The 25,985-nt window shown below is 36.4% G+C and overlaps 1 protein-coding gene across 1 annotated transcript in view; it reads left to right on the top strand.

Annotated features, from left to right (window-relative positions):
• PTPRZ1 (protein tyrosine phosphatase receptor type Z1) overlaps positions 1 to 25,985 on the top strand; it is a 172,959-nt gene that overhangs the window by 68,917 nt on the left and 78,057 nt on the right. The window contains exons 7-11 of the mRNA XM_042782531.1: positions 275 to 432; positions 580 to 730; positions 13,903 to 14,087; positions 15,716 to 15,839; positions 23,113 to 23,159. Coding sequence (XP_042638465.1) covers positions 275 to 432; positions 580 to 730; positions 13,903 to 14,087; positions 15,716 to 15,839; positions 23,113 to 23,159 — 665 coding nt within the window. The remainder of the gene's footprint in view (positions 1 to 274; positions 433 to 579; positions 731 to 13,902; positions 14,088 to 15,715; positions 15,840 to 23,112; positions 23,160 to 25,985) is intronic.

The raw sequence follows: 25,985 nt of genomic DNA, 5'->3' as shown, positions 1-25,985 counted from the left end.
CGGAAGGAAGATGGGGCAATCTACTTCCATAGTGATACTGCCTCAGAAACCCAAGGAGGGGTCGCTATGAGTCGGGTCCAACTTGACAGCACATAGCAATAACAACAACAACAGTGACAGCTTTATGTATTTTTTTAAACATATCTAAAATGTATTTAAATTTTTAGCTCTGGTTAAATACATAACAAAGCACATGTCTCTGTTCCTTAGAGACTTTGAATAGTTAAGTTGCAGTGTTGGGATTCCAACTGAGATATATATTATTACTTTGTAGGGAAACAGGCTGCATTAGATCCATTCATACTGCTGAACCTTCTGCCGAACTCTACTGACAAGTACTACACATATAATGGCTCTCTGACATCTCCTCCCTGCACGGACACCGTTGACTGGATTGTTTTTAAAGATACAGTCAGCATCTCTGAAAGTCAGGTAATCTAGGAAATTGAAACAGAAGATATCATATGAAGCCATTTAAAATAGAATTATTTTCTAGTTTTACTTTAGAAATATCTATTTAAAAGCATTTATTGATTCCTTAGGGGCAGATAGTGCTAAATTATTTGGTCTTCCTTTCAGTTGGCTGTTTTTTGTGAAGTTCTTACAATGCAGCAGTCAGGCTATGTCATGCTGATGGACTACTTACAAAATAACTTTCGAGAACAACAGTACAAGTTCTCAAGGCAGGTGTTTTCCTCATATACTGGAAAGGAAGAGATTCATGAAGCAGGTATGTACCAAATACACATTTTCTACAACTCTCACAGATTCAGTGTTGTAGAAGCTAATTGTGGTACAATGGAAAGGATACTGAGCTTAGATTTTCAAAAACATTTTAATTGTTAGCTTCGTGAAATTAGATAAGCCATTTAACATCTCTAAAACTCAGTTACCACATCTGTAAAATAGTAATTAAAGAAAAAAATTAACTGCCCTTCAAATATAGTAGGATCTCACTTATGTGAAATAACAAATATAGGCAACTGTATAGAGACCGAAGTTTGTTCGTGGTCCCAGGGGCAGATGAGAAGGGTGGGGAGAGAGAGCCACTGTTACAAAGCAGTGAGCTTCTGTTTATGGGGATGGGAAATTTGGCAGTGATTTTAAGGTGATGTTTGCAGAGTATGAGTAATGGAACTGTTATCATGAAATTGAACTTCTGAAAAATGTAGAATTGATAAAAGTTGTGCTTTACATATTTTTGCAACAATAAAAAAGATCCCTCCCCATAACTAGTATGAAGTATAGACACATAGACAGTGCAGAAACACATTGGCACACCCACAGGCCATCTGTTTTACAGATGAGAAAAACAGATTCAACAAGAAAGAAGGATTTTTCCAAAGCACATAGTAACAGGTGTTCCAGCCATCTATGTACACACCTCTAAGTTCACTTCCAAATTCACTTTATGGAAGTCTTCTGTGCTGAGAGTTAAAATGGAGGGATAAGGAGCAAAGTGGTTCAGAGCTTGGGTGGATCACTTTTTTGCCATGTATAATATTAATTTAATAATCATCTGCTTTTGAAGATGAGGCTTTAAAAATCATGCTTTTATTGTTTCATTGTGATATTTGTGGGAATTTTTTATCCTTCGATTAACAAAAAAGAGAGAACGTTATAGAGACCACAGTGATGAATGGTTAGAGTGACCATGAACCGTGCATGGGAGAACCACATTGGAGATGAGTCTTGATGCATGAATTGGGTTTTAGAATGTACATCTTTGTATTGGCAGCTCCCAAGGAAGAGCCTAGCACATAGTAGGTCCTGAAAACAAAAGTGCTGAATAACCAATGAATAAAAAGTGCCTCATTTCCCATTTCCTTCTTTGGGGGAAGAACTTGGTCAGGTCCAGTCAGTGGAGGCAATGCTGGGGAAAGTCTCTGGAGGGCTCTGCCTTTTGAAGCTAACACAGCAGTTGGAGGTCTTTAAAAATGTCCAGGGAACACAATCAGATGTTTCTGCTGACTTGCGTGTTTCGGTTCATACTGAGGTTACAGTGGTTCATGAAAGAAATAGTTGAAGTGGTCCTTGCTTTGGGGACTTAAAATATTTCCAAGGACACGGTCTTCTTTGAACTCAGCACTACAATGAATTTTTTGCCATGTATAATATTAATTTAATAATCATCTGCTTTTGAAGATTAGGCATTAAAACTGCATGCTTTTATAGTTTCAATGTGATATTTGTGAGAATTGTTTCTCCTTTAATAAACAAAACAGAGAGAACATTAGAGAGACAACAATGATGAATAGCTGTGCTTAATGTAACATTAAGTTTCAAATTAAATTGCCCCAAAGTGAGGAAATTTAATTATATTTTTACCAGCAATCCTAAATACTAAATCCCGTCTGGTAAATAATAGACAATTGATTAGGGGAAAAAAAGCAGAATTTAACCAGCTCCTTTTATAAAAGCACAAAAGACCGACTAACAAATTAAATATGATTCTTTTTGTCCACGTGCTTTTATTGAGGATATTTTATTACTTTCAGTGGCTTCTATTGCATTTCAAATAAAATCCAAAGGGCTTTTCATTGCATGATATGCCTGTTTAGGGCTTACTCGTATGGGTGTGTACTCCTCCCCAGGTAGCACAGTTGTCTCATACCGTAACTCCATGAGGCCCCCTAAAGATGATCGAGCACATTCACCCAGGTTACCCTTGTGTATGTTGGTTCCCCTTCATGGCATATTCTTCCACGTTGTCTTCACTTGATTGTGTCCTCCTCATTCTTCAAGACCCCAACAGAGCATTGAGTCCACTGGGAGGCCATCTCTGACTCCATCTGATCCCCACCATGTCCGGCTCTGGCCTGGATATAGATTGTACACTCCAGGAGGTTCTACAAACATCAAGGTCAATGACATCCAGCCTCGAGTTGGGCAATGTGTCTATGTGCTTCTACATTTCCATGTGTCTATACTTCATAATTCACCAGCCACTCCTCGGAAGGAAGGTTGGGCAATCTACTTCCCTAGTGATACTGCCTTGGAAACCCAAGGGTCGCTATGAGTCGGCTCTGACTCAATGGCAAACAACAACAACAAAAATACTTCATAATAGTTACCATAGTATGGTTATTAACCATTTACTTGTTTGTCTCCTCTAATGAACTTTGATATCCATGAGGGATGTGACTAAATCTTTAATATTTTTACCTCTATTGCTAACCTCACATAAAGCTTCTGTTCAGTAACTGTACACTGAATGACTGAAAGAATTCATTTTTTGCATACTAATAAAAACATGGTAAGTTATACTCAGTGGGTGCCTTTACATATGTGTGAACCTTGATGTAGTTCTGATTTTATTTAGAACATTGTTGTTTTCACAGTTAAGTGATAGAAGCTTAAAGTAATGATAATAACAGTATAAACAATGGTTGCTATGTATTGTGTGACTATTCTTTACCAGGGATTGAACTACATTTTATTTAGACTTTATGCAATGGTTATAAGAGCTCTGGTGGTGTAGTGCCTAAGGCATTTGACTGCTAACCAGAAGGCTAGCAGTTCAAACCCCCAGCCACTTCTCAGAAGAAAGACTGGGCAATCTACTTCTGTAGAGATACCACCTTGGAAACCCAACGAGGGCTCTCTATGAGTCAAAATGGACTCTGTAGCAGTGAGTTTGGGTTTTGGGGTTTTTTAAATCATGGTTATGAAGTTGGCTGTAAATCTGAGACTAAGTTGACCAAGTTCATACAGCTAGAAAGTAAGAGTCAGAATTGGAACGCAGGTCTTCCCGATGCCAAAGCCTTCCAAAGCTGTCTCAACTATGCTTTATATTTATAGAGGAGCATAATTTCTACGTACACAGGTTCTGAATAAAAGCTGATGACCTTAAAGACATGAAACCTAAAAAAATAAAATAAAATAAATAAGTATTGGCTTTTGGGTACTTTGTTTATTCTAAGGTGAAATAAAGGAACACCTTCTAAACTACTCGGTGTTTTAGGTCACATGATAAGCAACACAAACACGATGCACTGCCATGCAGTCGGATCTGACTCATAGTGACCCCTCCTTGGGTTTCCGAGGCAGTATCACTATAGAAGTAGATTGCCCAACCTTCCTTCCAAGGAGTGGCTGGTAGGTTTGAACTGCTAGCCTTCTGGGTAGCAGTCAAATGCCTTAGGCATTATGCCACCAGAGCTCCCAAGTCACATGATATATGATAGTGAAAAATGAAAGCATTTTTCTTGAGTGGAGCATGTGGGAATCAATCTTGCTCCCTTGGACAACATGTGTATATTATTATAGAACTTCATGTCCCGTTTATAGCACTGTTAGGATTGTCAGAATAGTAATAATGTGTATCACCTTCTTGTCTGTAGCTTAACTTCCAAAAACAGTGTAAATGGTGGCACTAACTAGAAGGAACAACTCAAAATAGACTAACTCATTGAAATCAAACTCACAAAAAAAAAACAAACTCACTGCCATTGAGTCGACTTTGACTCATAGTGACCCCCTTTGGGTTTCCGAGGTGATAAATCTTTACAGAAGTAGATTGCCCAGTCTTCCTTCTGTGCAGTGGCTGGTGGATTTGAACCACCAACCTTCTGATTAGCAGTCAAATGCAATCAACCGGACTTAAAAATGAAAAATTCAAGGGAATAAAAACCATTCAAGTATGTTTCACAATAGAAAACAGATGTTCACCAGCTATTTATCCTTCTACTGATGCAAGCCCCTTCCCCAGCTTTCTCAAGAAAGTCCATTCATACCTACTAGTCTGTAAAGTTTCTATTTTGACTAAGGATGTGTAGGGTGATGGAGAGGGCCTACAAAACACAGCATCTCATCAAAATGCCTGTCATGTAGGTTTAGAAAATATTGCTTAGAAGGTATTATTTCTTTATGTCACCCTAGGATAAACAAAGGTGCTCAAACGCCAAGACTAGTCTTTATGAAAGTTTCATATCTTTCAGGTCATTGGTTTTTATTCTAAAATCATGCAAACAGGAACATCTCTTCTTCAATCTTCTTTGCTAGGCCCTAAAGCCTGGCCTTTTGTGCTTTTTATCCTCCTCTTTGATCAGTCTGCATCCCAGCGTCGCAGACCCAGTTTCCATCTTTCTCAGGCAGAAGACTTGAGCTTGGTCCTAGCTCCTCCAAACTTGCTTACCTACATTGATCCCAAAGATGTCAGCAAGTAAATGAATAAACAGTTGCCATCAAGTCAACTCTGACGCATGAAGACTCCATGAGTGTCAGGGTGGAACTTTGCCCAGTGGGTTTTCAATGGCTGATTTTTCAGAAATAGATGCCAGACCTTTCTTTCAAGGGGCCTCTGGGGTCCTTGAACCACCGACTTTTAGCACTTGACCACGCTGTTTGCCAAGACACACCCCCTCTAAGGGAGTGGGAGTTTATAAACACAACCTTTTTTCTCCCCTAGCTACATGGAATTGTTGCTCATTTATGATTTTAAAGATTCTTCCATTGTCACAGATACATGATTATGAAATTACAGTGAAAACTGTATATTTGAAAACAAAGGTTAGTTGGATAGGTCTCATTCGTGCAGTTAAATATTTAGTCAGCTGGTATTCTGATTTAATGTGAGCTATTGTCAAAGATCAATTCATAAGCCACCACTCTGTATGGCACCTTCCCCATCCCCCATAACTGAAAATAATCTTTCTTCTAAACAATCATTGTCCCTTACTTGCAATTATGGTATATCTTCCTTCTTGCCTTTCTTCAGAGGTATGTAAGCAAATACCTTAGTTCCTTGGTAGATCTGGTCTGATTAATCTCACTCACCTGATAAAGTACCTGGCAGATAGTAAGAACCCTCTGCCTTCTTGATGAATAAATGATGAACAAATTAATGAGTTAAAGAATGGGTCAAGGCTGACTTATGACTTAGCCTATGGGGCAAAGGATAACATATGTGTTATTGGAAACAAACAAGCACAGAAGGAAAGAATGGCTTTGGATTTCCAGACTAGTTGGAGCCAAGTTGCTCTTTGCTGAGCATCCTTTAAATAATTAAAAATTTGCAAAGGGTTCAGAAGAATACAGTGCAGTAGCATCAGCATGTCAGTGTCTTAATAAAATCGTTACGAAACAGGCTCCTCAATGACTGAAGAAAAATAGCTAGCTAAATAGTTCACTTTCTTCATTGCAACTCTCATAATCCTCTGTGAACATTATTGTCACACTTAATAATGAGCATAATGCACATAGAGATTATTACATAAATAATTTTACAGATTCCTATTGTATAACCATCTGCACTTACTAAAGTCATAATTTTTGGAGGGGAAATTAAAAAGGGGGTCTGAGAATCTTCAGATTTTTTTTCTTCTGGAACATCTGAATTCTTGCTTTCCCACCATGAGTGTTTGCAGTCAACAAGGGTATATTGATCATTTGCCTTGGGCATGTTCCTGTGATACAGGAAGTCCCCAACTTACAACATACTCGAGTTACCACGAACTGCGTGTGTGACCATGTGTTTTGTTTCTCTACATCTCATCATTAATAATATGTGCTACATACAGTGCTGTGGTGTATAATTTGCTGATTTATCATTCTCATGCTAACCTCCAAAGACTAAAGATTGGATTTATAAAGATACTGATAATAAAAGGCAATAATATTGGCGAGGGGGAGAGGTATTCAACTTACAGCAGAATTGACTTAAAAGAGAGTCATCCAGACAGAACCCTGAGGAACCCTGTCATAAGTCAGGGTTCACTTGTATTTTTTTTCTTAACAAGTGCACTATTTCCCTTCTACTCTTTGGAAATGAATTTGAGAATAAGAATTGGTGCATGTAGAGGATTTCACCTTTATTAAATTTACTCTGCAAACAAGTTAGTGGAGCCTGAGTTTCACGTGGTCCTCTAGTCCTTTGGACTCATTTTTTCCATTTGCCTTTTATTCTAATCACTGTTCTTTGCTCCAGACAGACAGAGACCAATAGCTGCGCCTTAGATGTCCGCTAACGAGCTTTTAAGACCTAGTCGCAACTTAGCAAAGTAGGACATAGAGCATTCTTTGTGGACCATGTTGTGCCAGCTGACCCTGATCTCCCCCAAGCCCATGGCCCTGAGCCCCCAGGCCCAGCAGCTCATTCCCTCAAAGTATTTGGTTATGGCTAAGAAGTTTTTATGACTTTGCCCCCTGTATCCTCTATATAGTCATGAATATATTTGATGCGCATAGAATTACATATGTAGAAAGATCCTCTGCCAAACCTATGTGTATTTGTGAATATAGTCTCATCACCTTCCTCACCTGTTCAGGTTCCCTGTCTATCCATGTACCCACTTGTAGATTATTATTGTTACAAATACTTTTAAAAATACTTTTAAAAATGGTTGAGTAAAATTATAGATGAACTTCAAATCTCATTTGCTAGCACTGTAATAATATTATTGGATGCAAACTTTAAAAAGCAATAAATTATAAAATGTTATTTAAAGCAGAGTAGCATAAAGCGAGTGCCGTTACAGCATAATGTGTTTGAGCTATGGAATATTTTCTGTAATTTCCTGAAAAATGTCATGGTGAATTAATTATACATTAGTGGACTCATCGTCTTGAATGTCAGTAGTTGTAAATAATAGCATTTGTTAAGGTCACATGTACATAAATACTCTGTCCTAACTATATGCAGAAAAATGTAATGAAGATGACTGACTTCTTAGAAGATTATGTATTTCAAATTGGACCCTTGATGAAAGTTACATTGTGTCCTAAAAGCAGACTGACTGAAGAAGATAGAATTTGAAAAACTTCTTTTGGCATAGTGCCTAAGGCATTTGACTGCTAAGCAGAAGGCTGGCGGTTCAAACCCACCAGCCACTCCTCAGAAGAAAGGTTGGATGATGTACTTCCATAGTGATACTGCCTCAGAAACCCAAAGGAGGGGTTGCTATGAGTTGGATCTGACTCAACGGTATCGAGTGAGTTTTTTTTTTTTTTTTTCAACAAAGTGAATGATGTAATCATTTAGACGTACATAACAGTGATAGATCTTTTCTGGTTATTATATTTGAACATTTCTGGCAGTGTTTGCATTATTTTACTAAGATCTCCTACTGAGGGTAAATCACCAGCTCAGTATTGTTTTTCCTCTGGGACTGTAAATCACCTGTCTTCTTTCATGTTGTTAGGTGCCATCACCTGGGTCTGACTCATAGTCACCGTGTGCACAACAGAACCAAACACTGTGCGATCCTGGGCCATCCTTATAATCATTGTTGTTTGAACCCATTGTTGCAGCCGCTGTTTCAATCCAAAAGAGGGTCTTCCTCGTTTTCATTGCCCTTCTTTACTAAGCATGATGTCCTTCTCCAGGGACTAGTCTCTCACGTCCAAAGTGTGTGAGACAAAGTCTCACCACCCTTGCTTCTAAGGCACGTTCTGGCTTTACTTCTTCCAAGGCAGGTTTGTTCATTCTTCTGGCAGTCTATGGTATATTCAATATGTTTCACCAACACCATAATTCAAATGCATTAGTTATTCTTCGGTCTTCCTTATTCATTGTCCAGCTTTCACATGCATATGAGGTGGTTGAAAATACCATGGCTTAGGCCAAGCACACCTTAGTCCTCAAAGTGGCATCTTTGCTTTTTAACACTTCAAAGAAGTCTTTTTGCAGCAGATTTGCCAATGCAATACATGATTTGATTTCTTAACTGCTGCTCCCATAGTCATTGTGGATCCAGTAAAATGAAATCCTTGACAAGTTCACTCCATTTATCATGATGTTGGTTATTGGTCCAGTTGTGAGCACTTTTGTTTTGCTTATGTTGAAGTGTAACCCATACTGAAGACTGTGATCTTTGATCTTCATCAGTAAGTGCTTCCAGGCCTCTTCTCTTTCAGCAAGCAAGGCTGTGGAATCTGCAGGTCACAGGTTGTTAACAAGACTTCCTCCAGTCCTGATGCTGCCGTCTTCTTTGTATGGTCCAGCTTCCAGATTATTTACTCACCACACAGATTGAATAAGTATGCTGAAAGGAAGAAGGGGCTCGTATTCCAGCACCAAATCAGACACTGTTCCTCTGTTATGCATAAGGTTTTCTCCACCCAATTTGTTTTAGAAGTCAGTCAGCAGTCCCTTCCTCCGAGTCTGTCTGTCTTACTCTAGAAGTTCCACTAAGATCTCTCCACCATGGGTGACCCTGCTGGTATTTGAAATACTAGTGGCATGCCTTCCAGCATCCCAGCACCATGTAAGCCACCACAGTATGACAAACTGACAGACAAGTGGTGGAGTCTTCTCTCATAGCAGTCATCAAAGTATTTGCCCGAATATATGCATGTGCGTGTGTATACACACACACATGTACATATATATACACACATATATATACATACACACACACATACATACATATTTAATTTTAATGAAGCTTATAAACTTCAAACAAGGATGTGGTAGATTTGTCAGTGTGTATTCATGACATGCTTTTGTCATGAATTGTGTTACACTGTCCCACCAGCCACTCCTCGGAAGGAAGGTTGGGCAATCTACTTCTGTGGTGATACTGACTCAGAAACCTAAGGAGGGGTCGCTTTGAGTCGGGTCTGACTTGACAGCACATAACAACAACAACAACAAAACTTCAGGGTTGTGGAAAATACCTGTGTAAAACCTAGTGTCATCTCAGGTAATTGTGACATTTTCTCTGTCACTAGTCATGAATCAGGAGCACTAGTGGCATAGGGCCTAAGGCATTTGGCTGATAACCAAAAGGCTGGTGGTTCAAACACACCAGCCACTCCTCAGAAGGAAGATTGGGCCATCTACTTCTGTGGAGATATTGCCTTGGAAACCCAAAGAGAGGTCTCTATGAGTCGAATTGACTTGATGGCGGTGAGTTTGTTTTTCTAATCATGAATCACTTCTACCTCCATCCACATTTTCCCTCATATTTCACGGAGCTAAGACTGGACCTTTTCCCTCAGGCCACACTGCCCTTCTTTCAAGGCAGGTACTGAGAGCACATTTGTCGTAGCCAGAATGATCATGTGCTCCTCTTTTGTACGTCTCCTTCTTGGTTTGTTTGTTTGTTTTTGTTTTTGTTTTTTTTTTTTTTTTTTTTTTTTTTTTTTTTGCTTTCTTGCTCTACTTTTTCTTCATGGCATTCGGTGTTGATTATTAATCTTTTGGTATTTGTTCATCAAGTCATTCCTGTTCCTATGTATTCAGTCTTTATAGAAGTGATAAGTAAACCCAAGACTTGGTGTCAGCTAAAACTTTTCATTGCTTTCACCACTTTTAGTGAGAAGCTCATGTGATTTGGAAAAATATAACTTAATTTGTTCTAAAAGGCAAATTTCAAAAAGTACTGCACTCTTCCATTGATTAGGTTCAGCACAAAATTGTACAAGCATTAATTACATCTTAGAGTTTGCTAAATTTAAGGGTTAGAATTTGTCACAGGAGTGAACTTTCTGAAGGCAGTGAAAGCACCTTCATCTTCTGCAGGTAGAAATCCCTGAACCCAAGTAGCTATTCAGTAGATGACAGTGAATGTTGAAAATAAGTTTTTAAGCAAAAACATTTAGAGCTCCCTAGTCAGTTAAGGAGAACACATCTTCAGTCTTGATATGTGGTCTGCCTTTGCATTTCTGTAGCACTGACTTGTGGTCTGTGTGATTTAACATGGCCCCAGATTTGTCGTAGCCTGGTTTATAGCCAGGCACCTGCAGAACTGGATTCTCCTTCTCTGCCATTGTTCCCTATAGTGTCAGTCCCTGTGATTCAGATTACACGTAGCTTCCAGAAAGGAATTGGAATGCATGAAGCAGTTCTAGACAAAGGAGCAGAGCACAGCTCAAAGCCCCCCACATTAGAGGAAATTCTATTTTGTTACTGTCATATCAGATGGTAGCTTGTCTTTGATGTCTAAGTATATGTTGATCTGGAAACCATTATTGATTTTCAATCCAGATATTGTGCTTTATAGAGTATGTATCCACCTAATAATAATTAGACTGATCTTAATGGGAATTATAAGGAAAACCTGGAAAATTCAGTGCAAATTAATCACTTCTTCCATGAGGGCTACCCTGCTTTGTGCTTGAACACCAGATAGTGGAATTGACTAAATTGTTACTTAAGAGACTCAAGTCTGTCTATAAAAGGGTAACCATTTAGCAAGATTATAGTTATGTGAAGAACTGTAGACTTTTCTCATGAAGGCATATAAAAGTACATATCTTTTTCCACAAATCCTGTATTTTAGCATCTAAATGGTAAGAATCATAACATTTTACTAACCTGTTGATTTTTGATAAACAAAGCAAATTATTTTTTAAGATAAGTTGATAATTAAAATGTAAGTTTAAACTATTAAGCAAATGACTAATAAACTCTTACATTTACTATTTTTTATAATTTAGTTATTTTTCCCAGGAGTTGATGAGGAAGAGAGCAAGGGCATGATATTTTGATGGCAGGAAATATACATTTCTTTCTCAGTGTCACTTTATAAAAATGCCGAATCTTAAAATTTGAAGCCTCTACTGATTTTTAACCGGAAAGGCAGGATGAACTTAAACGTAGAAATCCAACTGAAATAATTTGTGCTAATTAAGGAGTACTTCTCTGAATGTGTTTCAGACACTAATTTTGTATTTTTCCCAAGAGATTTCTTTGTTTTCAGTGCATGTGTAAAACTTTAATGCATTCTAAGAGAATTTTGTCTTGGGGAAGAGAATGTTGTTACTGGCACGTGCCGTCAAATTGGCTCTAACTCAGCGAGCCTGCGTACAACAGAATGAAGCTCTGCCCAGGCCTGCACCATCATTGCCAAGCCTGAGCCACTGTCCCAGCCACTGTGTCAGTCCATCTCATTGAGGGTGTTTCCCTTTTTCACTGATCCTCTGCTTTATTGAGCATGATGTCCTTCTCCAGGGACTGGTCCCTCCTTACACCATGTCCAAAGTACAAGAGGCAAAGTCTCACTGTTGTCACTTCTAAGAAGCATCCCAGCTGTACTTCTTCCAGGACAGATTTGTTCATTCTTCTAGCAGTCCATGATACATATTCTTCCCTAACACCACCATTCAAAGGCATCATTTCTATTGTCGGAGGAGAATAGTTCATTTTAAGTATTCACTCGCTAAAAAATGGGACATTGCCTGGAATCCCTTTCTACCTCCTAAATGTGGGCTTGGGTGGTCATTAGAAGCCAGAATGAAGCAAGCCTGTGTCCCCAGTGACTCTGGTGCTCTCCTGCCATCTGGTGGCTATTAGTAGAAGTGCCACTAGGTAGGGTTACGTGACATAGTCCAGACCTGAAGTAGAATACATTGTCTTATTCTGAGTTCATGCTTTTATGCTAGTGAAAGAATTGCCTTCTCATTCCTCCCAAAAAACTATGCCCACCCTCAATTCACCCTAAACAATAATTAACTCCACAGTTTTTGCAGTGAAAAATTCTAAGTTTCTAACTTACACATAATTAGTTATACAGATATTTATTCACATGCCATTTTTTTTCTTCTGAGCATTCATATATCATTTGCTGACATTGCATACATGTGCTAAAATTGATCATACTTAATGCGCTGTGTAAAATTTAAGTTTCAATTTGTAAGGCAAATTGTTAGTTTGGATGCCCTCCTGTGTTCACAAGATGAACTATAGACTAGTAAAGACAAAAAAAAGTTTTGGGGGCACATCCTGAAGTTTTGCAGGCATATTTTCACTGAGACCTAGAAGTAGTTTGACAGTACAATGATTGGTTGACCTAAGTCAGCTCCATGTTCTCCTTTAGCGCCCTCTGACTCCAGGTTTTCTCTGAAGCAAATCCCCGATTCTTGACACGTTAATTCCTCTTTGATCCTGGAGTCCTTTCTCTCCCTGTCCTTTGTAGATCTCTCTGGCCTATGAAGACATGATCTTATTACTTTCCTTCATTAGCACAATGTCCTAAACAGTATCCTAAAATGATATCCTCTTTCTCTTCCCAGTTAGTCTGAACTACCACATTATGAATATATTTCACAAAAATACCAAGACATCTTTAGGAAGGCACTAAAGATTTGACACAATTCCCAGCATGAGCTTGAGTCATCTGAAGAAATCCCTAAGCAATTTTTCCAACTTTTTTTTTCAGATGAAACAAACATATCTAATCCCCTGAAATTATTTGCCTGATCCATTTATGATTGCTAAAGTGGGGGTTTTGTTTTGTTTTGTTTTCATTAAGGAACCTAGAAAATAAGATACTGAAATGATCATTTGAATTGTTCTCCAATGGTTTTCTCAGGTTTGAAATTTTTAATTATTCTGCAGCTTCTCTGAAGACAAAATTTCTGATAATAAACTGTTTTTTATAATTTAGATTCTACTCATCCTAAACTACATGTATTTGTCAGATCCCAAGCCAGAGACAGAAGTGACACTCAAACAATAGAAGTAAAGAGAACTTGGGGATATTCTTTGTGTTTTAATTTTAAAACATGAATTTTTATGCCAGATGTGTTCATGACATTGTCCTAGGCCATATAGAAGTGAAGAGCTATGGTTCGTATATTTATCATCTAATAAAGGAGGTAAGACCCATTCAGAAAAAGTAAGAGGGCATGAAATTAATGCAGTAATAGTGGTAAAACAAAACAGAAAGTTGGAATGAGCACAGATCATTTCAGTAGAGATCGAAGTGGGCATCACAGAAGAGGTGGCATTTGACCAAAACCAGAATTGTGAGGTAGGACAGATAAAGATAGGAGGAAAGGAAGGCATATTTCAGATAGAAAAAAGGGCATAAACAAGAAACTCAAAGTATGAAAGTCTAACTTTTTATCTTGTACTACAATAAAATACAACAAAATGTTTCACAGGAGTTATTTTACTTGTTCAAATCCTGAAGACTGACAGGTCTATCAACAACTATACTTCTGTTTTTTCTGAAGTTTGTAGTTCAGAACCAGAAAATGTTCAGGCTGACCCAGAGAATTATACCAGCCTTCTTGTTACCTGGGAGAGACCTCGAGTAGTTTATGATGCCATGATCGAGAAGTTTGCGGTCGTTTACCAGCAACTGGAAGGAGAAGACCAAACCAAGCATGAATTTCTGACAGATGGCTATCAAGACTTGGTAACTATATAGTCAATTGCTTTATTTTTCAATAGCACAGTAACATTACAATTTAATGTCCAAGGTAAGGAATCACAAATAACTCTATTTTTGCCTTCGGTTTACTTTTAACTCCAGCGGGGGGGGGGGGGCAGCAGGTACTATACGTTGGTTCTTTATGTTTTGAATTTTAGGGAGATCATGACTTTGTCAATACCAAAACTGATAAAATGCATACACATGGAAGGTAGTATTCTCAACTTCGAAGCAGGAGACCCTGGTCCAGTTTCCAGCCAGCGCACCTCAGGTGCAGGCATCACCTGTCTGTCAGTGGAAGCTTCTGTGTTGCTATGATGCTTCTGTGTTGCTATGATGCCAAACAGGTTTCATTGGAGCTTGTAGACTCCATCAGACTAAGAAGAAAGGCTTTACGATCTGCTTCCACAAACCAGCCCCTGAAAACCCTGTAGGTTACAATGGTCTGATCCACGTACAGTCGTGGGATGGCACGGGACGGGGCGTCATTTTGCTCCATTGTGGTGGGGCTGCCGTGAGTCGGGGGCTGACGCCACAGCAGCTAACAACAACAGAGGTAAACACCTTAACTGAGAGCTCACAGAGAGGGAAGGAATCCGGAGTTCAGCCTGGAATCACAGTGCCCTGATACAGGCTTCCTTCCCATATCGCATTGTACTAGCACAGGGCAAACAGAGTAGGGCACTCACCAGCTTCTTTTCTTTATATCCTATCCACAGGGAACAGATTCAAAGTCATGATCAAGTGAACTTTGAAGATGTGACATAGTTAATTCTTCTGAAAAGATTCCCCTCCATCCTTTAATTCTAAGACAAATTAACAAAAATAAAGTATAAATTCCTTCTGGGCCCCGAGCCTTTCAACTTTAAGCATTGCCTTAGCAGGGAAGAGTTGAGCATAGTGTGGGGTGTAGGTGAGACGGCCTCACCTGGGTGTGTCTCCAGGATGGTTGCAGAGTTCCCCATCACAGGTGACAGGACACTGGAATGTTTAGGCTGGCAGCTACAATCTGGCAGCCTACATCTGAATAAAAACTGTAGTTGTTATTATGATGTTTAATCTCAGTATGAACAAAATGGATAAATGTTTTAGCAACTTTACATTCAGTCATCTTGGTAGTATATACAGACATTATGAGCTAGGAAGGTTGTGGAATTTAGGAGTATATAATATTTTTACGTTTCATAATTATGTGATGAAGATAATAATTCTGTTACTGTCTTGCTTGCAAATGGTCAGGATCAAGGAGACAAGTTGGTTTTTCAATTTTTTTTCACATTGTGCTTTTTATTTGCAAATGCTACACATTTATTTTGTATGAAATATTAATTTGCATTTGTGCTAGTCCTTTATGAATTTAATGAGTTCTGGTTAAAAATGAAACTCTTAAAAACAAAATCTTATGAAAAAGGAAAAATTAAAATAAAAGCTTAGTGTCTTTGTACTTTGTAAATATCACAAGCTCAACTCCCTATTGCAGAGGGTTTTTCTTAGGTTAATGAAATACATTTCCAACTGACAAATGAGAAAAAGTGTTCCAAGAAGAGATGTCTAGTATGTTAGTACCAGTGTGAGCATAACACATTTGTATAATGACTCCATCTTTCTTTTAGGGTGCTATTCTTAATAATTTACTGCCCAATATGAGTTATGTTCTTCAAATAGTAGCCATATGCACTAATGGCTTATATGGAAAATACAGTGACCAGCTGATTGTTGACATGCCTGCTGATGATGGTAAGCATCTCCTTGATATGCTTTCATATTATCTAAATAAATTAGGCTAGTCTCATTACTGAAAACATTGGCGCTTTCTCTCTGACTTTATAAAGGCGAAGTGATTTTCTCTTAAGGTTGGATCACTAGGGAATTTTGTGGAGTTTGCAGCTCATTTGGCTGACCTGGTGCAGGACAAAAAGTAAATTACATCTTTTTTCTTTGTCCTTTTTTATTTTTATTGTGATTTGGGTGAAACTTTACAGAGCACATTCACTTTCCTTACAGCAGTTCATACACATTTTGTCTCAGGACATTGACTGCAATCTTCCACAATGCAACAGCTCTCCTCCCACTCCCCCCCCCCATAGCTACCTCTTCCCTGTGTCCTTCCCTCCCAGGCACTCCTGCCCCCCAAGCTGCCTCCTTGTGCATACACAGCCCTTCTATTCTCCCAGAATTGATCTCTCCAAGGAGTGTATCTACCTAATGTAAGTGTTGAGCTCATATGCCTTTTACTTGGCTGGAAGCCACAGGTGTGGGTTCAGTTCCAGACCTGAAGGGCAGCTAGGGGCCATAGTCTCAGTGGTTCCATCAGGCTCTGTCAGACCAGCAAACTTGGTCCTACAGAAAGTAAATTAATTCTTAATATTGAATATTTTTATTTGTAAACAAGAACCATAAAGCATATGCACAGTGTTTGTAATGGCCATCAAATGAAAACTACTATGTGAATATTGAGGCTTTTATCTTAAATGATTGATTTGGTTTCATTGATGTTATTTCTTTTCAGCCCCCAAAGCATTTTGTAGTAAGTATATGCATGACCCTAGCATCATGTGAGGCACTTTGATATATCCATACAAAGCATCTCAATAATTTATCTGAACTACCTTTATCCACTTTCTATAATTGGGGAGCTTTCCTCCTGGTTGATTTCCTAGCACTGTTCTTCACACACATACACATACAAACTGGTTTTAATCATATTTTATTTGCATGCATCTTCTCTAAGTATTATGGGAAAATTTTTTGATCTCAAAACATATGCAATAATTGAGTTTCCTTGTGATTTATAGAGAAAATAAAATGCTTCCCATCATAATTTACAAATTGTATAATTGAAATAGCATTTTTCTTTTGTTGATATAGAGTTTTAAAATGATAGAATGCAAGTTTGTGTGGATATTCATACATAAAAGAATATATTCATATATATGTGGAGCTATATATATATATATACACACACATATGTACATACATACACAGATAAAAGGTAAAATACCATTTGGTCATCCCTAACATGATTACCCATTGAAATATTTACAAGATTTTAGTGCAAAATAATAGTTATAAATTATATGAATTATAGTATATTGCTATAAGCCAGTGCACATAAGTTTTTCTTCCTTACATAAAGTAATATATTATTATATAATTAATATATAATATTATTAAATTTATATAATATGTAAAGTTATATATTAATATATAATTAATATATTAATATATTCCTTTATGTAAGGAAGTAAAACTTAGGTGCACTGGTTTGCCTTTGTGGTCTAAATGTGTACAGAAGGGTCTTTAACCCAGCATAAGCTTAAATAAAATGTATATTATTGATCATCTCTCCATAATTGTTCCAATTAGTTGAACCTTTAACTAGAGAATGTGTCCATCAGAGTATGAGATGTTAGCTGTGAGAGTAAGTGTCCTTTCAAACCACAGCCTGTAAAACTTCCCAGGATGCCTCTTAAGTTAAAAAGTGATTGCCTAATGATTATTATTACTATCATGATGGCAATATCGTTGTTGTTGTTGTTGTTGTTATGTGCTGTGGAGTTGGTCCCGACTCATAGCGACCCCTCCTTGGGTTTCTGAGGCAGTATCACTACGGAAGTAGATTGCCCAACCTTCATTCAGAGGAGTGGCTGGTGGGTTTGAACCACCAGCCTCCTGGTTAGTAGTCAAGTGTCTTAGGCACTGTGCTACCAGAGCTCCTGGCAATATCATTATTGAATAATAAATTCTTATGACCTCTATATGGCATATATATCACCATCTTTCCTATTGCCTTCACTTAGCATTGCTTTCCCAGATCTAAATGTGTACAGAAGGGTATTTTTAAGTGGGATGTGAGCTCTAAGCCTTATTAAAAGGTGATTATTAAATTAACTGACCATATTTATAATTTTATCATATCATGCTCCTCCATTGGAGGTCAGTACTCACCTAAATTCCCCATATTGATCCATTCAGAAAATGTATCGATTTACAGCAATGCAACACTGACATGTTGGCCAGTATCGTATGTGATCTGATTGAAATACAGGATATAAAACATCCTCTACGCTTGTGGATGCTTTAGGATACAAATTATATTGAATATATTCCTTTAATTTTACTTTCTTAAATTTAATTATGCTACTCTATTTTCCATTTAGAAGACAGCTTTCCAGAAAATTATTTTTTAAAAATTACAGTGGTGTTAGCTATTTATTTTATGCTCTTGATTACCAGGCCAGAATCTTAAGCTTTCTGAATATTGTTAAGCTTTTTTTCTGAGAAGCTTATTGCATATGGAAAATGAGATCAGATACCTATTTTCTACTGAAGTGATTTCTGAATTATGCTTTCAGACTGACTCTCTGTTGGTGCAAAGTACAAGATTTTTGTATCCTTTTTAGTACTTTAACATTTTTTCAAAATAATAAATATTATAACTTAATCTCCATTGTTTATCCAAAGGGTCGGGACACTATTGACCATGGTAATACTGAGATGCTAGTTTGGACACACGGTCTAATCTCCATGGATGTCTGAGTCCCTTAAAGCATTTTGTACAGTATGGTATTTGATTTAATGTAAAACTAATTACATTCCTCTTAAAAACTAGGAATTAAAAAAAAAAACTCAAGTAAACTATCTTTCATCATTGAAAATTGAAGATTCCGTCATCAAAAGGCAATTTAACTAAAATTTGTGGACCTTTCTATTCTTTACAAAGAAAATACTTGCTGTTTTAGAACGTATTCTTTCTCATCTTAATGGCTGCAGTACCATTTCAATCCATATATTTGCAATCCAGTAATAAAGTTGCATTATCTTAAGTATTATTTCCATAGGAAATATATCACAGGAAAAGTCTTGACAGCTGTACTTTCTTGTGGGTTGGAGTGATAGTATGACAAGATTTGTGAGTTTTGTGATTTCTGTGGCTAATGAAGATGTAAGTGGCTTTTGATTTTGCTGCTTATTTAATGATTTTTTATTATTAATCCCATTTCAGCCTGTAAATCACATCACCCCATTTCCTTAGTAACATTGTAGGATACCTCATTTAATTATAATATTAATATTTAGTGTAGGTTGTTTTCTAAATGCCATATTGATTATTGCTCTGGTTTAAACAAATGAAGGAGATAATGTATAAATGCCCTCATTCTTTTTATCATAGAGTTCAAATATTCTAATTAAGATCTGTGAAGGAGAACTCAATCTTCCAAATTATGTATTCAACTTTGGAAAATTTGTTTTACTTTTTTGCTTGTCAATTTTAATGTTGTTATGTACAACAGTATCACTACAAACTGATCCCCCTGAGGTATTATTTAAAATTAAATACAAAAATTTATATTCTGAAGTAAACAATTTAAAATTTATCTAGGAAATCTTATTGTGAAGAAGAAATGTATATTATTTTAAAAGACTTTGATAAAAGTATATGTGTGAGGGAAGAATTCATAAATACATTCCATTGAAACTAAGATAATTGTATTCATTTCTCTTCTGTCATGTAGTGATAATTATTGTACAGTTTCAGAGGATGTTATTTAAATACATGGTTAGGAACTTGATAATTAAATGCATGGTGAAGTAGATCAACACATTTGCCTGTTATTGTGTGTTTTTTATTTGTGTAACAAATGTCTTTGTTAAATCACTCTACATCTCTCCTTTCTCTGCGTGTACCAGCCTATGCTGTGGGTGTTATTATGTAATGATATTTAAGATCACAGTTGGAAGTGATTGCAGTCTGCATTGCTTTTACTTTTTGCATTGTGAAATTTGGCTTCCCTTCAAACAATTAAATAAGCTCTGTTTGCCAACCTTCATCAGTGTTGCTTTTTTGTGTTATGGAATATTAATGTGTTACAATGTGTTGTTTTGGAAAACCTAGCATTACATGTGCCCCAAAATAAAACCAGAATGAGTCAATAGCCTTTGTTCTGTTATCACACAAGTGTGAATTTTAAGCATGCATGCAAAAAAAAAAAAAAAAATCTTTTTTTAAAGATATTGACAAATCTTCACTATTAATTGGATATTTTTGTAGTCTTCGTGGAGTCTGTTTTGATGAAGTGAAAATATTCAATAAAGCCAGTGTCATTTTTAAACTCTTTAATGTAGGAAAAGTAAGTAGGGCCTGAGCCAGACCAGTAGCTGCTTTAACACCACCGTTAGGAGGAAATAGTAGACCAGGTGGTACCCAGAATGAGACTTGGTGCCAATCCGCACGCAGAGCTGGACCTTGGTGCTATGGTCTTAGATTTCCAAACAGAAAAGAATGGCTTCAGAATATCTAAAAAGATAAGAATAGTCTTCCAAAAGTCATTTTATTCCAAAATAGTTCTGAAGAGACTCAGTGAAAGATTTCTAGAATATTTTGGTGTGAAGATATTAAAGTGTTCCCGGGCAGCCACAGAATTTCAGTCAATTCAAATTATCTGAGTGTATAGGCAACCAGAATGAAGATCCTGCAAAATAGGCTGATACTAATCAACATGAAGGCACCTATACTGACATAACCACCCATGAGAGCACCATGAAATAAAGAGGGTCACAAAAGCTTCCTGGGGACCCCCACATGTGTACCTCAGAGTTAAAGGGGGCCCACAGAAAACATATTATTGCAGTAAATAGCAAAGAGAACTCATTGGTACACTCTAGGAATGATGATTGGCCAAGATCATGTATTTTAAAATGACAGAAACCATAATCCATACAGTAGTTAGTTTATGCTGTAGTAAGAGGGTAAAAATTAAATTCATACTGAGAATATTGAAAGAAAAGTAAAGCAGTCGTCAGTATGGTAAGCATGCATTCCCCACTCAACTCTGTCAATTAAATAAGAAAATCCCATTGCCCATTAAAAGTATGGTAAAGGTTAGACAATGTTTTTATTTTACAACACCTCCCTAAACATGTTGAAGAGAATGGACAATTATTGTGAAGAGTTTTCTTTTTTTTTTTTTTTTCTGTAACCTCCTTAACAGAAACCTACAGTGTGATAATATATACATCACTAATACTAGGTATTTGATTAGGATTTACCACTAATAAATTTTCCAATATTAACATTAAAGTATTTTAAAAGTACTTAAAAAGGAGTGAACATTTAAAAGCACTTCCAATAAATCTGTGTATTGTGTCACATGCTGAAGTTGAATAATTGTACATGCTTGAACTTCTCTAATTGTGGTACTTAGAATATCATACTAAAGGTTCCTGTTTGTCACAATTTAGAGACATCTCTTATTTAAATTCACATGTATTGGTTTCCTTGGAGGTTATGGAGATGCAAGTGTTTGAGATATTGAAATTAATATGGAAACATAAAGATTAAAAATGTATGAAAAGCTGTTATTGTTGTTGTTATGTGCCGTTGAGTTGGACCCAACTCATAGCAACTCCTCCTTAGCTTTCCGAGGTGGTATCACTACTGAAGCAGATTGCCCAACTTTCCTTCCGAGGAGTGGCTGGTGGGTTTGAACTGTCAGCCTTCTGGTTAGCAATCAAGTGCCTTATGTATGAAAAGCAGAGGGTGAGAAAAAGAATCCATAAGGACAAGTGTAGAGAAATAAGAAACCAATGATTCAAAAAAAAAAAAATTTCCAAACTCATTCCTTGTCAGTTTCAATTTAAATAAAGAAAGAAATTTAAAATTTAAGACTGTGATTAATCATTTCTAGTGAATATTTTAGTTTTTATAACAGTAAAAAATGTTCAGGGTAAGTAATACTGAAACAACTAAGTAGTCAAAAGAACTAACTTTATCTAAATTCCCCTGGGAGCTGGGTGGACTTACAAACTTTATTTTAATCCTCTTCTAAGTTGAATTCATGCATACAATTGCATTTTATGGTTTTACGTTGTTTGAATTAGAAATTTTTGATAAAAATAAACTCAAGTAAATATGTCTGTATTGCTGAACAATCCAGGACTTGATAAACATTTAATATTAGTTCAGTTATGCTTTTCAAAATTTTAGAGAATTTTCATTTCCTTTGGGGACATGACATGTAAAGGCATAAAACCTAGAACATAAGCATCATTGGGACAGTGAGAAACATGCACTTTGCAGCTAGAGTAAGATTCTATAAACATATAGCAATAAAGGCAACAGCATTATAATCCTCAAGCTCTCAATATTTCCTTGTCTACCATCTTCCCAATGACCTAGTCAGCTCAGATAAAGACTTAGGAAAAATTCTCTTCTGTCCCCTCAGTAATTAGATGGTGTGGCTAGATCCCTTGTTAAAGAAAGACAACCAGGACTTACTCTTTCCTAACATTTTCTGACAGGTCTTATTTTAGGATTGAGATCTAGGTATCGAAATATATTGATTCTGGTCTGTTAGGGAAGACAGACTTGAATGAACCTGGTCATCTCATTCTTTGCACACAAAGCATTACCTAAGTTCCTTGAGGAGAATGATGAAGAATCCCTTTGTTCAGTCCTTCCCACTGTCAGATCACTCTCCATTTGACCTGGTAGAGCATTCTATGGACACACAGATACGAGCCCAAACCCAAAGAGTACAAAGAATTATTTTTTTTTCCTCAGAGGAGGTCACCAAATAACAAAATGTAACCCCAAAGTCTACAGAAAATCCCTGGCATTTCCCCAACTATGCTTTTGTTTTTCAGCTGTGTTTAGGATGAAAGTAACTGCACTGATGAAAATTTATTTGGAGTTCTTTACACTCAGTTATTTCAGCCTTATTGTCCCCTTCTCCCTTCTTTGTTACAATCAGACTTGGGGTGGGAATGAGAGCGGCAGTTGGAGTGGAAGAGAAAAATCAAGGTTTTAGATGCAGTTACATATCAGTATGTGTGGTGTTATGTTATGGAGAGTTCAGGAGTGTTGAAAACTAAAGTTTGGAATTTTCATTTTGAGATATTCTGCATTTTCAAAGCTAAGAGTTTTCTTTTTCCTGTTTTTATCCAAAGGTAAATCCATAGACTGAAATATCAAATAAAAATTTTAATAATTTTGTTTTTAATTTTGTAGAACTTGACCTCTTTCCTGAATTAATTGGAACTGAAGAAATAATCAAGGTATTATAGCCATTTTTATATTCAATTTTTAAAATAAAAAGAACTTTGAATAATCAGATGAGATTTAACTGTTGTTGCACTACTCTGTAACTGTGGGGTGAGTTACTGAGCTGTAAGGGTAGTAATGTAATTTGTATATATAATTACTTTATGAACAAGTTGGAAGATCCTTTGATTAGCACAATACAAAATACCAAAAAGATTTGGTTAGGATGAATAAAATAACAAACTTTAAAAGATAATTATAGCTATTACCTATAATTATAAATTAGAATTTTTAATGTTCAAACTTTCTGAAAGAACTAAAATAATATTTGACCAATTCTCAGTATTGCTGGTTTATTTATGAATAACCAGTGATTTATAGATTGATAATAAATATGAGCCAAAATATAAATTATATGCATTCTTTTACCATATAACATGATTATGTTTAAATTCTTGTATTCAAATCATAAGTGTTTGTCCCTAGCACAATGCCTTCCAACTGAATGGGTATTTAAGGAATACCTACTCATTTTAATATCTTAACTTTTAAAATAGAAAATGATGTATCTTATATTAATTACATTCTAAGCCCAAATGTGCTATTTCTCAATATATCTTTTTCTTCCTGCATTTCCTGATAAGCAGCAAGGAGAAACCATGCTACCCCTATAAGATCTTGCTTAGAAGTCTTCTCAACAAAATATCCACATTCATCACTTACAAGATGTTTCCACAAAACAATCAAATATAATTTACACAAGTTCTTTGCCACTTTGTAACAAGGATTGTCTTTCCTCCAGTGTTCAATGGCATGTTAATCATTTCCTTTTAAAGCATCACCAGAAGTATATTTTATGCCCACATTTCTAGCAGCATTCTGTTCATAGACTAGATAGAACAAGAGAAGTTTTCTCTAGAAGATTCCTCATTTCTTTCTAAGCCATCATCATAATCACTTTTAATGTGTATAATTCTACCAACAGTCTCTTCAAGGCAATGTAGGCTCTTAATATCAAATGTATTGCCAGCCTCTACTTATTGCCCAATTCCAAAATACTACATTTTAGGTATTTGTAAGAGCAGCACCCCTACTCTCTGGTGCCAAATTCTATCTTAGTTACTTAGCAGCCATAATAAAAAACTACCACAAGTGAGTCACTTAAGGAACAATAATTTATTATCTCAAAGGTTTTGGAAAGTATAAATGTGGGATAGGATTAATGAATGGAAGGTTTCATATAGGATTCATGAATTCCTTGAAGTTGTATGTTAAATCTGTACGTGTATGAATAAGCATTTTTCTGGGGAGTTGATCCATTGCTTCAATCAAATTTTGATAGGTACCTGGATTTTATTATAAAGTTTTAAATATAATATAAAGCAATAGAAGGGTGTGTGTGTGTGCAGTTTTCTTTTTCTTTTTTTCCTTTCAAAAACAAACCCTAACAGAAGATCAGGTAAGAAGCATTATGTTTCAAGAAAATGAAATTATAGATATCTAAAGCTATATACCTTATGGTAGGAGTGTGTTCATGTGGAAATGAAAACAAAGAAGAAGGAAAGCAATATTATTTGGGGAGTTGATAGAGATTGTGAGATCATATAGTGAACAAATATGACATTTCTTTTAGAAACTTTACCAATGAAGGGGAGGAAAGAGATATAATGAGAGCTGAAAGTTGAATTACAGGTTTTTCTTAAATAGGAGAGGCATGAGTTCATTTAAACTAATGAGAATAATTCATTTGCCAGAACAAAATGAAAAACAGAAGAAGAGAAGAAAACATTCAATTTTATTCAGTTCCCCAAGAATATAATGTGTAATGAATTTAACACAGAGATGTGAGAATTAGCCTTGGAAAGTAAGGGAAATTCCTCAGTTATAGCAAAACAAAGGGGCAGGGGTGGATATGGGTTAATGTTGGGAAAAGATGTGGTTTTGCCTGATGGTTTCTGTTTTCTTCATAAGTATGCAAGAAGACAATGTGCTGGTGATGAGGGGAGGAGGATGAGGAAATGGAGAATGGAGGAGAACAGAAAAAAAAAAAAATTAGAGTGTAGTGTGGACCAGAAAACTAGACATATACCTAAATCTTCAGAAATGATGAAGAGTTCAGAAATATCATATTGCCAATCTTAACGCTGATCCTCAGCAAAACTCTGCATCAGATTATAAGACAAATGTTTTTGAGAACTTCTAAGGAAAGAAGGAATATCTGGGCACCAAAAAAATCTTTTAATCAAAAGCAAATTATTCTTATTTTTAGGCTTGTTTAAGGGAATATTTTATTCCAGAAATTGTTTGGCAAAATCTCTCTGGTAGTCTTTGCTACCAGACAAGGTATCAAACAAAATGCAAAATTTCATGAGGAAACACCACTAGTGAAGAAATTTGTCTAGGGAAGAGAAGAGCCATTTTGAGCATGCCCATGAGCACACGTGGTTTAACATTCAGATTGTTTCTATTCAGGTTGGCTAAATTCGACTCATATATACTTGTTGCTTTTTTTAAGAGACATGGCCTAAAAAGCTAGATTTAGTAGATGAAGTTGCTACAGATTGTTAGATACAAGGATACTGAAAATCATATCCCATGTGGACATTTATTGATATTTGGGATTTTATTTTCTTAAGCATATGATTGGATGTAGTATAATGTGTCCAGTAAAGCATGGGTTTTGTTGACCTCTAGCAAGAATATTCCTAAGCTGTACGGTAACAAAGTGTGGTTAGGCTGGTTTTAGTTGTTATTAGATGCCGTTGAGTTGATTTCAACTCGTAGCAACCCCATGTAACAGAGTAGAACTGCACAAAAAGAGTTTAGGGAGAAGACTGGCA

Source organism: Orycteropus afer, unplaced genomic scaffold (genome assembly GCF_000298275.1).
Source record: "Orycteropus afer afer isolate SDZICR_OR568_19922 unplaced genomic scaffold, OryAfe1.0 scaffold00359, whole genome shotgun sequence".
Taxonomy (NCBI): domain Eukaryota; kingdom Metazoa; phylum Chordata; class Mammalia; order Tubulidentata; family Orycteropodidae; genus Orycteropus; species Orycteropus afer.
This window is presented reverse-complemented; position numbering and strand designations above follow the sequence as displayed.